The sequence below is a fragment of the Perca flavescens genome, chromosome 20 (assembly GCF_004354835.1).
Source record: "Perca flavescens isolate YP-PL-M2 chromosome 20, PFLA_1.0, whole genome shotgun sequence".
NCBI lineage: Eukaryota > Metazoa > Chordata > Actinopteri > Perciformes > Percidae > Perca > Perca flavescens.
The window spans coordinates 228,166-243,962 of record NC_041350.1 but is presented as its reverse complement, the minus strand read 5'-3'; the positions used below and the strand labels follow the sequence as shown (position 1 = coordinate 243,962).

Sequence of the window (15,797 nt, the reverse complement as noted above, 5' to 3'; positions counted from 1 at the left end):
CACCATCACAGACAGACACACAGAGACGGTGAAAACACCATCACAGACAGACACAGAGAAGGTGAAAACACCATTACAGACAGACACAGAGACGGTGAAAACACCATCACAGACAGACACAGAGACGGTGAAAACACCATCACAGACAGACACACAGAGACGGTGAAAACACCATCACAGACAGACACACAGAGACGGTGAAAACACCATCACAGACAGACACACAGAGACGGTGAAAACACCATCACAGACAGACACACAGAGACGGTGAAAACACCATCACAGACAGACACAGAGACGGTGAAAACACCATCACAGACAGACACAGAGACGGTGAAAATGCGCCACATCCTAAATCCTGAAAACATTGAAATGAACATCAAACACCGAACTTCAGCGGTGTGTCAGCTGACCTGGGGGGCTGAATTTGGGGGCTAATTTGTGGTGAACTGGCACTTTTACTCCTCATGTTAAAGGTCAGAGCCCCCCCCCCCTCTGTTATTGGCCAGCGCTTGGCGGTAAAGGTCGGCTCCCTGATCCTCTCATTATGAAATTATTCTGATTATAATATTTATTAATAAGTCGACGGGAGAAGACACATATTGACTCTCGGCGTTTGGTTTCTCTTTTGATGTTTCACTTTAAAGTCCAGAGCTCATTAGCATAAAGGAGGGGGAGGGCGGGGGGGGTCAGGGTCCGCTCACTAATCCCTCAGATCAGATCAGAGACTGGGGGACCTTCAGGTCACCTAAACCTCCAACAAAGTCACAAAAACGTTGAAAAAATCCACAAAAACGTTGAAACAACAGTGTTCTGTAACTTTTTTTGAACTATTGTGGGTTCATTTTAAATATTGTAACATCTTGTGCATGTTCATCTGATTAGTATTATTACCATTACTACTATTATTATATATTATATATTTTAGAGTATTTCTATAAACTGTGCAAACAACAGATGTCCTCTTATCTTAAAGAACAAACATTAGATGTTTAAAACTAATCCCACGTCAAAATGCCTGAATAAATAAATAGTGGGCTCTAATACATGCTCTAATAGTAAATATATGATCTCCTATAATGTCAACAGTCATTACATCACAGACCTGACTCTCTGTGGCTTGGCTAGCGATGGATTCCACATCAAACAAAAACTTAAATATATCGGAGGAAAATAGGGAATCATAATCGTGATTGGACGGATTTGTTTCAGCGCCGCTGGCCTATCGACATGTTTGATTTGCGGCGAGAAATGTAACATCGATAGACATCTCCAACACGAGCTGTCTGAAGAGGAGCAGACATCTCCAACATGAGCTGTCTGAAGAGGAGCAGACATCTCCAACATGAGCTGTCTGAAGAGGAGCAGACATCTCCAACATGAGCTGTTCTGAAGAGGAGCAGACATCTCCAACATGAGCTGTCTGAAGAGGAGCAGACATCTCCAACATGAGCTGTCTGAAGAGGAGCAGACATCTCCAACATGAGCTGTCTGAAGAGGAGCAGCTCAGAGGACTTTCACCTTCACACTGACTTCACTTCTCTTCTGGTAGTTACGGTTGCTGACTCCTGAACTAGTTTAAAAACTGCATCGAGACTCCTTTTCTGTCTCCACCGATGGGAGTCTTTCCACATTGTTGAACCCATTCAGCCCTGACTACTACTACTACTACTACTAATACTATTACTATTACTACTACTACTACTACTACTACTACTACTACTACTACATGTGTGATTATTCTCTACTAGCTAACGTGGACAGGATGTTTGATCCTCCGTCTCTCACTACACCGGCTCTCTTTCCTTCCCACAATGCACCTGGAGCGCTGCTGTCTCAGTGAAGCATATAATCCTCAGTATGAAGTGTGTTGACACTCGTGTTGGTTAATTATCCAATTAGGTAATTAATCTTTTATTTAAAGAGACTCAGCGGATCAGAGCAGCAGTCAAATGTTTAATATCAAGTTAATCAGGTCTGATCAACACAGCCAGCCTTCTTCATCTGCCAGCCTTCTTCATCTTCATCAGCCAGCCTTCTTCATCTTCATCAGCCAGCCTTCTTCATCTTCATCAGCCAGCTTCATCTTCATCTTCATCAGCCAGCCTTCTTCATCTGCCAGCCTTCTTCATCTTCATCAGCCAGCCTTCTTCATCTTCATCAGCCAGCTTCATCTTTATCTTCATCAGCCAGCCTTCTTCATCTTCATCAGCCAGCCTTCTTCATCTTCATCAGCCAGCCTTCTTCATCTTCATCAGCCAGCCTTCTTCATCTTCATCAGCCAGCCTTCTTCATCTTCATCAGCTAGCGTCCTTCTTCACCTTCATCAGCCAGCCTTCTTCATCTTCATCAGCCAGCCTTCTTCATCTTCATCAGCTAGCGTCCTTCTTCACCTTCATCAGCCAGCCTTCTTCATCTTCATCAGCCAGCCTTCTTCATCTTCATCAGCCAGCCTTCTTCATCTTCATCAGCCAGCGTCCTTCTTCACCTTCATCAGCCAGCCTTCTTCATCTTCATCAGCCAGCCTTCTTCATCTTCATCAGCGGACCCAAACTGAGTCTCTGGATGTTTTCACAGATCCAGGATGAAAAGCTGCAGAGTTTAGAGGCCTGTTTCTCTGCTTGGGGTATGTGTTAACATCTGGAGTGTTCTTTAGATTTGTTTTTAAATTATTTTCTTCAAACTGCGGAAGATTCGGCGTCAACAGATTGCATGTTGCCCTTAATCATCTAATCCTCGTATCAGCGTTGATACTGTTTTTTTAACCTTTATTTATCCAGAACAATTTCTAATTTGCAACGACGACCTGATCACATTGACACAGTTCCACATTCATACTGGAAGCTGCCCAGTACCACCACAGTCTGATCTGACCAGCCTTGCTCAAGGGCACCTCAGTGGTGGTAATGAGGGCGGGACACTTTCCCCACCCAGATTTTATCCTATTGGTCTGGGGATTGAACCGGCAACCTCCCGGTACTCCGCATCTTTGTTACTCATTACTACAAAATAAAATCAGAAGTTTGTTCATGTTCTGGTCCAGTTGGTAACGGTTTGTTGCCAAGCGCCAAAACTATAAGTTCAGTAATATCAGATAATGACTGAGAAGATACTTGTACTTTTACTCAAGTATTACTTTTAAGTACGTTATTTAAGACATATAACATCATCACGTTCACATACATTATTAGTTCTGCCTTCACCGACTCTGTGTCACCGTGAACGCATCATTAGTTCAGGGTTCGTAGGGGTGCTTGAAATCCTTGAAAATGCAGCCAACTATAGTAGCCTACTGTACACATTAGCGCCTATATGTTTACACTAGTAACTTCTAGCTAGGAATTCGCAGACTAAGTGACTGAGAGTACTTGCTTTCTTATACTGTCTAGACACTGGTTTGGCTGTAAAATAAAGACACGGGCTTCCAATGCTGGAACCAAGACAGCACTGCACGTCTCACTTTATTCAACCCCGACACAGTCAAATATACAACACTTTATCCAATTATGCTTTTTCCCATCTCAATAAAAGCTCTATTTTTACTGTAACTTCCTCTTAAGCCTCAACTGAGAGGTTACACAATAAAATACCTTACATTAGTATTGTATGTCCGTTAAAGGAACACGCCGACTTATTGGGAATTTAGCTTATTCACTGTAACCCCCAGAGTTAGACAAGTCCATACATACCCTTCTCATCTCCGTGTGTGCTGTAACGCTGTCTGACAGCTCCAGTGGCATCAGGTTATCACAGAACATGCAGGTAACTGGTTCCAGTAATCCTACTGCTCCGAATAAGTGACAAAATAACACCAACATGTTCTTATTTCCATGTTGTGATTTATAGAGTCACAGCGTGTACAAAAAACAACATAACATGAGACACAGCGTCTTCTAACTGTAAACAAACCGGGAACGATATTCTCAGGCGGAAGAATATAGTACTTGGGCGGAGTGATATGCTCGCAGCAAGCCTGTCTGAGAATATAGTTCCCGGTTTGTTTACTGTTAGAAGATGGCTGTGTCTCATGTTACGTTGTTTTTTGTACACGTGACTATACAAAAATCACAACATGTAAATAGGAACATGTTGGCGTTATTTTGTCACTTTTGTCACAATTTGGAGCAGTAGGCTAGTTGGAACCAGTTACCTGCAGGATCTGTGCTAGGCTAAGCTAATGCTGGAACCGTCAGGCAGCATTACAGCACGCACGGAGATGAGAAGGGTATGTATGGACTTGTCTTACTCTGGGGGTTACGGTGAATAAGCTAAATTCCCAATAAGTCGGTGTGTTCCTTTAAGACACGTTCATTTGTGGAATATGCAGTGAACATAGCCAAAGTTACATCACAGTAACTGTAACGTTACTACCCGCAAATGAAAACCTGAAACGTTAGCCTGGTGCTTAACAACAATCGCTGATTGCTGAACAGAAATCGTGTCATACAAGTAGCCTACTGTAAGGTTGAGGATGGCCTCATGCAATATTTACACTGCTCTATTCCAGTAGATAAATGTATATGTCTTGGCAATGAAACGTCTTTTTTTTCTAATATACATAATATAGGCTATTTATGAGGCAGGTGCCTGTGCACTGTCAGAGTCTTCTGGGTTAAAATGGAATTACAGGTTGTTGTTGTTGCACTGTCTCAGATTTTGTTCAAACCTTGTCTATATCAAGAATGTGTCCCAAAACCAAGGCCTGTACAATATTTCTGTTCAAATCCTATGTCTTCATATTTTCAGCCCTTGAAATTACTTCAGTTTTACAGCCTGAAAATCACATTATCTGGGAAGCAATATTTTGACATTAATATAATGAAAAGTATTATTCAGGTTAGAGAGAGAGACAGGTTAGAGAGAGAGAGAGAGAGACAGGCAGCCCAAACTGTGTAGGGTGGAAGACAAACATGTCAATATGACTGAACCATTACATTAAGTTTGTACGGCATGCCCTAGATTTGGAAAAAAGTGTGAAAGGACATTAAGGGTAGCATAACCTTTGAGCAAAATCTAAGAGGGTGCACCAACTGTTGTCCTGGATTGTGACCCAGAATGAGCCAGCTGCAGGTCATTAGGCTCAGAACCCCCCCGCCCCCTCAGTGCTCCTCTCCATATCTGTCTTACTGTATGTTATGTTATAGACCCCCCCACTCAGTGCTCCTCTCCATAGCTGTCTTACTGTATGTTATGTTAGGAACCATGAAGAGAAGGTGATCATTCAGGGTTAGTGAAGTGAACCTGTCGGGTGATTTAGTTTGGGTTAATAGTTTTTACATTGACTCAGGCAGGTTAGATAGCAAGCAAAGTCTACGTTTTGAGAAATAAAACTTGTGTTTTGCTTTAACTATCTGAATCTTCTGCTATTACGAAACACAATTTGGTCTATTTATAGCATTATTTATTTTAATGTGATAAAAACACTAAATAATAATTTTGACTATTAGTATATATTTTACGGTGGTGTAAGGTGCTGAAAAAAGCTTCAAAATGGACCTTGTAAGTGCTTGAAAAGTGCTTGAATTTGACCTTGGAAAAGGTGTACGAACGCATCATTAGTTCTAGCCTCGTGAGACCTGATCTGGTGAGCTCCAGTTCTCCTCTCCCAGATCAGTCTGGCATCTTGAGATAGAGAAAATTTGTTGCTTTTAGCAAAACGACCGGGCCAATCAGCGTTGATTTTGAGGCGGGTTAGGTGGTGATAGACAGATGGTTTATCCAATCAGCTAACCAGTATTTTCAGACAGCGGTCCAGGAACCTGAAATGGTGCCTTTTATTCCTAAATTCTCGTTACACAAACGGCAAATCTCCTTTACCGACATGTTGCTTGCTTGCTGAGCTAACGAGTTATGCTTTGCCTGCAGCAGCAGGCTTGTGGTCGTATTTTCATACGCTTCGTTGATCTGATTGGTTGATTTGGCCCGTCTATCAACAACATAGGTGATAGACAGATGGTTCATCCAATCAGCTAACCAGTATTTCCGCCCCTTCCCAAAAGTTGTCCAACGGAATGTCCCAGATGGATATGCCGAGCAAATGCGAAGCAATCCATCTGGCGGAGTCAGGTTACATTAGTTCTGCCTTCACAGACTCTGTTACTCTGAACGCATCATTAGTTCTGCCTTCACAGACTCTGTTACTCTGAACACATCATTAGTTCTGCCTTCACAGACTCTGTTACTCTGAACACATCATTAGTTCTGCCTTCACAGACTCCGTCTTACCCTGAATGCATCGTTAGTTCTGCTGATTTAAATGATCAGAAGGTAAATGTATTTGCCTTTGTTTTTGTCCAATCAGATGGAGCTGCTGAGGCTTCAGAGAGAAAGGGGCGGAGCCATGGAGGGCCGACGGTGGCTGGAGGCGGAACTACAGCTGCTACGAGCCAATCACAGGTCAGACGTTGAAAAGTTAAAATAATAAGTTAATTTGTGTAGAATGTTTGCAAAATGATAGTTTACAAAGTGCTTTGACAGAGGACAAACAGCCCATATCTATGATAGTAGCAGTGGAACAGAAGAGAGGACAGCTTCACTGTCGAAAAAATGTGCCAAAAACGTTGAAAATTGCCACAAACATGTTGAAACACAGTCGATATAAAGAGGTAGAATACAGCGTCTGCAGCGATAGGTTCACTAAACAACAGCCTTGTCTTTGGGTCATATTTGACCCAAATTTAAAAATCTTTCTATATCAGAAATTTGGGTTTTACTTTAACCAAACTGTCCAAAATAATAACATGGATGGTTCCCTACGATGCTCTTCACAGGTAAATTAATGATACATTTACTACGTTCATTAAATTTGGGTGTTTTATTCAATTTTATAACATTTGAAGAAAATAAATTGATAAAAATAAAAACCTACAGATTGGCATGGTTTTATTTTAGTTAGCCTAATAGCTGGTTTGATTTGCATTGAGAGATGATCTTACAGTATGTAAAGTACCCCATGCCAATCTCTAGGTACACACACACACACACACACACACACACACAAACACAGACCAATCTGTAGGTATGGTGAAGGGTATGTGATTATGTGGGGGGGCCAAGGGAACTTTATCAGGATGCATAGTATCCTGGATCCATTAAATAACTGGCCTTTATAATAAACATCTGCCTGCCTCTATGGGAATCTAACATGGGGTGTACTGAATTATGCCCCCCTGTATTTTAAGGAAGAACATTTATTTATTTACGATACATTATTCATTCACAAAGATAATTGGTGTCCTTAAAGGTTGGATTTTTCCTATTTGTTTAATTAAGGCACTATTTTTTTTTCTAATTCCTCTTTTTAGTCAACTTTAGCATGGGTTCATAAACTTATGAGTATAACTGTAAGATTGCTCATAAATGAAGTATTTATTTACAGAATGTGTTGGTATACCGTGGGTCTACGTTACTGGTTGAGAGATGACAGACAGACAGGACAGGTTTGAATCAAGCTTTATTTAAAATGAACATGCAGCACAATCAACGTTAACGCTGACGGCAGTTCACACAGAAGCATCTTACTAAAACATTCATATTAAACATAATAGCAGTACGTTTATTGATCATATTTTAGAGATTATACAGCGCAGAAATGTGGTTTACATATTCCCAGAATCAACAGAATCTCCTTTCTGCGTCCTGTTTGTCGCGAGATGACACGTCACTCACACAGCCAATAAGGAGACAGAGATTACACGTCACTCACACAGCCAATAAGGAGACAGAGATGACAGCACACATCCTATAAAAGTTCCATATGCAGTATATATTATACATAGTATTATGCAATATACCGTTTTATCAGCTGTTATTGAGTTTGTGATGAAACTAGAGCCACAGACAAACACTTCTACTCAAAAAGCAATTTTAAGAAATATAATTTTAGACATATGTAACATTTTTCTATTGTTTTGTATATATATATATATATATATATATATATATATATATATCACTTTTCAGAGCCTAATGAACTGATAGTAAACAATTCATCCACCTGAGTAAACATTTGAAGAATTTTCAAAAAGTTATGTTAAAGTTTTGATCTTTAGGGCCAGATTATCTCTTCACACGTTGCTCTGAGACAGATTAAGGTCCTGACCCACCAACCTGATAATGGTCCTGACAGACCAACCTGATAATGGTCCTGACAGACCAACCTGATAATGGTCCTGACCCACCAACCTGATAATGGTCCTGACCCACCAACCTGATAATGGTCCTGACAGACCAACCTGATAATGGTCCTGACCCACCAACCTGATAATGGTCCTGACACACCAACCTGATAATGGTCCTGACCCACCAACCTGATAATGGTCCTGACAGACGAACCTGATAATGGTCCTGACCCACCAACCTGATAATGGTCCTGACCCACCAACCTGATAATGGTCCTGACAGACCAACCTGATAATGGTCCTGACCCACCAACCTGATAAAAGTCCTGACCCCCCAACCTGATAATGGTCCTGACCCCCCAACCTGATAATGGTCCTGACACACCAACCTGATAATGGTCCTGACCCACCAACCTGATAATGGTCCTGACCCACTCACCTGATAATGGTCCTGACACACCAACCTGATAATGGTCCTGACCCACCAACCTGATAATGGTCCTGACAGACCAACCTGATAATGGTCCTGACCCACCAACCTGATAAAAGTCCTGACCCACCAACCTGATAATGGTCCTGACCCACTAACCTGATAATGGTCCTGACAGACCAACCTGATAATGGTCCTGACCCACCAACCTGATAAAAGTCCTGACCCCCCAACCTGATAATGGTCCTGACCCACTAACCTGATAATGGTCCTGACCCACCAACCTGGTAATGGTCCTGACACACCGACCTGATTATTGGCCGTCTGGCGAAGTCGGTGACTCAAGTCTGTTCGGTGTGTCCGTGCCATGGTCGGCCGGATGAGTCGTCTGCCTTCATTTTGGCCGACCTGACATGCTGGGTCGGAGGGCGGGCAGTTGGACTCAATGACCAATCTGATCAGAAACACGTTTTGGTGAACTATTTTAGTACAATATGAGATTGTATTCTGAACGAGCCGCCATTACTATAGGCTGGAGAAACCAGACCCACGTGACGCGTTCGTCCAATCAGCTGCTGGTTTACATTTTTTGGGCAACAATAGAGGTTAGTGCCGCCTGCTGTTATGGAGACGTCTTACACGCTCAAGTCGGCGTCTCTTCGGTGTGTTCTGATGAACTTTCTGGACCACAAGGAGACTGATCAGTTTGACTGGCTTTACTGCCGACGGTCGGCCGTCAGGTTGGTGTGTCAGGGGCTTTAGGATCACTAAACAGAAAGCTGAGTTTGTTCTGAACATTTTGATATGAATTGCACAGGGATCAGATATATATATATATGGAAATACCTTAAAAGCAAAATTTAAGAAATGTGTAAAAATGGAGAAAAAGCCCTCAGAGCAACATCTTCTACAGACAACATCACAAAGAGAAAAACTGTTTAAAGTAAAACCCCAAAAACTGTCAAATGAACAAGTAAGAAAATAAATGAAGTAACAATAAAAATAAAACATTACAAGCATATAGTCATTCAATAAAGACAGATATCAACACGATCAAATTTGCGCGATTGAACCATATTTAAAATGTGTCATTCTGTTCATAGAATGCTCTGTACATACTATATATATATATATATATATATATATATATATTTTTTTTTTTCTTGCAAAGCCAATCTAGCTGTTTAGGGTATGGCTCCAATGACGTATTTTCTACGTCTTGACATGATACATATGTGTACCAAGTTTCGTGAGTCTACGTTACACGCACTGTAGGGGCTCCATTTTTTTTATTTTGTAGGGGGCGCTAGCGAGACATTGGTTTCTGCCTATTCCTGAAACCCTTAAAATACGTACATTTTCACCAGACTTGAAGCGACCGCCAATTTTGGTGAGTTTTTGCCCCTCAAAAAGGCAATTAATTTGCCGGGAAAAAGAATAATAATTCCTTCACTTTCAATAGGGCCTTCGGCGCTCGGGCCCTAATTGTTAATTAAATTTAAAAAAATTAAATGTGACAATGAAATGTGTTTTGGTTAAAATCAACAAATAATTGTGATAATTAAGCGTGATGTCAATATTGATCAAAATAATCGTGATTATCATTTTGGCCATAATCGTGCAGCCCTAACTTCTACATATAGCCTCCACTGCTATTACTACTACCACTACTGCTGCTACTACTACTACTACTACTACTACTACTACTACTACTACTACTACTACTACTACTACTACTACTACTACTACTGCTGCTACTACTAATACTACTACTACTTCTACCTCAGCCTCGGCTGTGGCTGCTTCTACTCTTCTTACCTACTCTCTTTGTGCTGCTGCTTCTGTTTCTTCCTCTCTTTTCAGAACGATAACTCCTACCGTTGTCTCTACTTCTGCTTTTACTTCTGCTTCTACTTCTGCTTCTTCCTCTCTTTTCAGGACGATAACTCCTACCGCTGTCTCTACTTCTGCTTCTACTTCTGCTTCTTCCTCTCTTTTCAGGACGATAACTCCTACCGCTGTCTCTACTTCTGCTTCTACTTCTGCTTCTTCCTCTCTGTTTGGGCCGTTGCGGTGCCTGCTGTCCAGGTACAAAGTCGTTTTGAACACAAACATCTGAAACGGCTCCGTTATACGAGCAGCTGTGGCACTCAAATCCTAAGTTTGGTGGTTTGTAACAGCGGAAAATGTTTTCGAGGCCAATCCCAGTTTCCCCGAGCTTGCTCAGTGATTCTCTCAACTCATCTTTGGTAGGTTTATCGTGTCCACGATCACGACCACATCTCTTGTCATCACAAACTTTTGTAAACACAAAGGCCACGCGATTAGGCCAGTATCGAATAACATTATTTCTAATGTCTTTAAGGATGTTGAACTTGTCGAATGGGTTTGTACACCTGCCTACACATGGGGAGAGGTAAGAGTAAATGAGCAGGCGGTTTCCCACATGATTTTTAATCAATGTTTCCATGTTTTCTTCTAACAGAACTTGAGGTTCTGCATGTATATCGCTTGCACGTGTGGCTATAACCACATTTGTCCCGACGTACGCTACGCCTCTGTCAAGCGTTTGATCCACGTTCTCATAGCGGTCATGTTGAAGGACATTAGAAAGTGTGTTTCTGTCTTGGGTGTCTAGTGGGATGTTTGCAGCCAGACAGAACTGCTCCTTTATTCTGTACCTGTCGAACGAAAAACAACATCATAAAACACACTTCATTCAAAGTGGACAGAAACTAAATAAAACTGTCAAAAGCCGTCTTGGTTCCTCTTTCCACTGTCCCAACAATCACCACTCTGGTTTGGTTGAAATAAACCCTTATTTCACCCATTTACATGTGGAGATATGCTGGCTCTATACACACTAAAAGTCCTGATTATTTACATGGAGTCTGGTGGAGATATGCTGGCTCTATACACGCTAAAAGTCCTGATTATTTACATGGAGTCTGGTGGAAATATGCTGGCTCTATACACGCTAAAAGTCCTGATTATTTACATGGAGTCTGATGGAGATATGCTGGCTCTATACACACTAAAAGTCCTGATTATTTACATGGAGTCTCGTGGAGATATGCTGGCTCTAAACATGCTAAAAGCCCTTATTATTTACATGGAGTCTGGTGGAAATATGCAGGCTCTATACACGCTAAAAGTCCTGATTATTTACATGGAGTCTGGTGGAAATATGCTGGTTCTATACACACTAAAAGTCCTGATTATTTACATGGAGTATGGTGGAGATATGCTGGCTCTACACACGCCAAAAGTACTGATTATTTACATGGAGTCTGGTGGAAATATGCTGGCTCTATACACGCTAAAAGTCCTGAATATTTACATGGAGTCTGGTGGAGGTATGCTGGCTCTATACACGCTAAAAGTCAGGCAGTCCGACTGAAATAATTGTTAAATGACATGCAGTCACACTCACTCTCTCCTGATGGTGTCTACAATAACAGTCAGCTCATTCACGTCCCAAGAGAAACTGCTTCCAGCCGACAGCAGGAACACCAGCGTCATCCAGGAACCACGGTTCATCTGAACACCGTCACACAGCAGTTACACAACAAAAAACTGAAGTTACTACATGTCTCATATAGTTTTCTCACTTACAGCTTGGTCGACATAAAGCCCCAAAAAAGTAACTTAGCCATCAAATATAAAAGGTTGAAAAAGCGAGGGAAAAAAGTTTGAAAATGTGCCAAACAATTTTGGCAAAACTTGCAAAAACTTCAGAAAAAGTGATAAATCGAGGTGGGCCAAAATGTATTATGAACCTAAATTGTTATGAGGGCCGGATTTGGCCCGTGGGCCTTGACTTTGACACATGTGCTTTAAAATGTAAACTGGAACAGATTTAATTAATTTGATAATCTTCCAACAAAATGTCTCACCTTTGTGTTAGTCTCTTCAACCTGCAACAGAAACAAACTGCAGTTAATAATCTGGTTCCACAGATTAAAGTCATCTGTGAACAAAGTGCAGCCGCTGGTCTCTGTATTTACCTGTGCAGGTGGAGGAAGGGTGCTGGTGACCCGGTAGTCTTACGGTGGTCTCTATATTTACCTGTGCAGGTGGAGGAAGGGTCCTGGTGACCCGGTAGTCTTACGGTGGTCTCTATATTTATCTGTGCAGGTGCAGGAAGGGTCCTGGTTTCTGGAGTTTGTGCAGTTTGCAAAACTGTGGGCAGGTTTTTATAGAAAGGAGAAGAGGCTGGACAGCCCTCATCTTACCCACACGCTGTAGAAATGAGGAAGAAGGCCAAAGATGTTATCAGGGCAGTCATGACATCGCACATCTGAAGCCTTGCTGTCCTCTGGAAACAGCTGAATCATATCATACACGTTGTTATAGCTTCCTCACATCATCCATATATACAGATGTGTGTTGAGAACAAGCTGTTTAAAATCCTGATCTGGAATCATAAAAAGAGTTTAAAAACAAGATTCTTAACCCTCCTGTTGTCCTTGTTTAGTGGGATCACAACTATGACAAAAAAAAAAACGTTAGAAAAAGCTAAAAAAAAAAAAAAAAAAAAGGAAAAAAAGGACCAAAAACATCATCAAAAGAATACATCAAAAACATCGCCAAAGGTGACAAAATCGTCATTAAAAAAACGTCCAAAAAGTGAAAAAAACATTAGATTAAAATCGACGATGATTTCCTGCATGTCTTCCCTCTTTATCGCCCCTTTCTCACCTAGTTGTACTGTCAAAATAAAGGCAGAAAAGCCCAAAAAATAATCTAAAAAGATGTTGAAATTTCGACGCAGAAAAACACAAAGTTGCAGGTTGACAGGAAGACAACACGAGCGTTAAAATCCTGATCTTGAATATTAAAACCAGATTCTTAATCTTAGTTTCGGTTGCTCTCCCAGCTCAGCTGTTTGGTCCGTTTTAGTCTCTTTAAGAACGTTTAAACATTATATTCTGAATCCTGTAAACTGACTTTACAATCTAGATTCTGTTAGTGAATCATCTTCACTACAGAAAGACAGATAATATAGTGTCTGTAACTTTAGTTTGAAGTCTTTAACTTCCACATTGAGTGGATCAATGTAACGTGCTCTTCATTTTAATAACTTTTATCATAATCTTGTAAACCTCCACAAAGATCCTTTAATAAAAGCTCCGTTAGTCAGTTTATAATGTTCTCTCTTTCTGGATTAAATGCAGAAATCAGAGATATTTAAGAACCAGATGATATGTCTTTAAAGTCTTAAAGTAGAGAAGAGAACAAAGTGATCAGAGAGAGTTGAAATGTTGAACAGAGATCAGATAGAGAGTTGTGCTGCTGCTGTTTAAAGGTGATCAAAGTCTGGGGACCTGTTGCACAAAATACCTTTAGTTTTCTCCTAAAGTTTGACACCAAAGGCTTCATTTCTCCTTAGCTGCTGACACACCAGGCTGATTATCGGCCGTGGGACAGTCTGGCGAGGTCGGTGACTCGAGTCTGTTTCTTGGGCAACAATACAAAGTAGCGGCCATTGGTTGCGCCGCATGCTTCACTAGCGAACCACTGCACGAGAAAACCGGAAGTGACGATCACCGGCTGCCATAAATTCCCAAAGAAGAAGAAGAAGAAGATGTTGTGCAATTTCCGGTTTTCATTTTTTGGGCGACAATCCAGAGTAGCGCCACCTGCTGTTATCAAGACGTATTACGTTTCTCAAGTTGATGTCGGGTGAGTGTGTCCCGCGGCAGTTTTTTGGACCTCGGGGACGCGACTGATCATATCGCCGGGGTTTTCTGTACACCTTTATATTGTCACGGACCAAGCAGTTAGACAATAAGGATAACAGGAGTTTGTTGGAAAATAGTGGGTTTTTATTTACCCAAAAAATGCACAAAACAATATAAGACCAAGAACTTAATATATAAACCAATAAAATAGGTAAACTCAATATAACTCAAACCAAAAATAACTATAACAAAAATTACATGTGCACATCAAAACCCTGCCTTCCCTAGAATGAGACAACAGGGAACATATATACTAACTGGGCCAAACCAAATAACCACCCAGGGGAAAACTAAGATAGACATAATTTAAACTAATACAAATAAACCCCCAACCTAAACCTAAACCCCCCTCCAGCATGGCATCTAATGGTACGGTCCAATTGGCAGGCCATAGTATAAAACAGTCCTTCCCCTTGGCCACGCCTTTTCTGCATTAGATAGGATCTCATTGCTGGCTGTTTAACCTGTGTGGCTTAGGCCATCACACACGCCCCCTCTTCAGGACTCTCGCTGAAACTGCGAGAGAGGTAGTCAGCTGTGAGGTTGTTCTTGCCTGGGATGTGCTGGATGTTGAAGCGGAAAGGTTGGAGTGCCAGGTACCACCTGGTTATTCTGCCATTGCTATCCTTCATCCTTTCCATCCACTGAAGAGCTTTGTGGTCCGTCTCAAGGAAGCACCTTCTTTAACAACAATGTTATGTTCAACAATATTTGTCCTACCAGGATTCTCCTGGAATACTTCTGAATTACAGATGTCTCTCACCTGGAGCTGCTTGTCTTCAGAAAGGTGGTCGAGGTCATGGTCCACTGGAACCCCAGCTGAAGGTAAGTATTGTTCATCCACTTCCTCTTCCTCTTGCACAACTCTGATGAGCATCACTTCTTTTCTTTCTGGACGCTGCACCCACTCCTTCAGGAGATTTATATGTAGTATCCTACTTGACCGTGGTTTCCCTGGGGTTGACACCTGGTACGTAGTGGGCCCTAGTTTCTTGAGAATCTCAAACGGTCCTTGCCACTTTGCCAGAAGCTTTTTGTCATCACTGGGGAGGAGCACTAGCACTTTCTGTCCAGGGTTAAAGGACCTCTGTCGGGCCGATCGATCGTACCAGGACTTCTGCTATTGCTGGGCCTCCACCATGTGCGCTTGGGCAAGCTCACTCATTTTCTCCAATCGTTCCCTCATCTGGACAACATAGGATATGACATTAACGGATTCCCCCCTCTCCTTTCCTCCCTCCCAAATCTCTCTCATCAGTGAGAGAGGACCTCGCACTTCATGCCCGTACAGAAGTTCAAATGGAGAGAAGCCAGTAGAGGATTGGGGTACTTCCCTGTATGCGAAGAGGAGATATGGCAGCAATGATCCCAGTCTGTACCGCTGTTGTTGACAAATTTCCGGAGCATCTGCTTCAAGGTCTGATTAAAGCGCTCCGTCAGTCCATCTGTCTGGGGGTGATACGGTGTAGTCCTCAGGCTTCTTATTCCTAGTAGCTGGTACAC

General features: G+C 41.8%; 1 protein-coding gene across 2 annotated transcripts in view; it reads left to right on the top strand.

Moving 5' to 3' along the window:
• Positions 1–15,797, top strand: part of mipol1 (mirror-image polydactyly 1) — an 87,223-nt gene that overhangs the window by 54,819 nt on the left and 16,607 nt on the right. For both annotated transcript variants that reach the window (XM_028565619.1, XM_028565618.1), the window contains exon 10: positions 6,302–6,396. In XM_028565619.1, the coding sequence (XP_028421420.1) occupies positions 6,302–6,396 (95 nt within the window). The remainder of the gene's footprint in view (positions 1–6,301; positions 6,397–15,797) is intronic.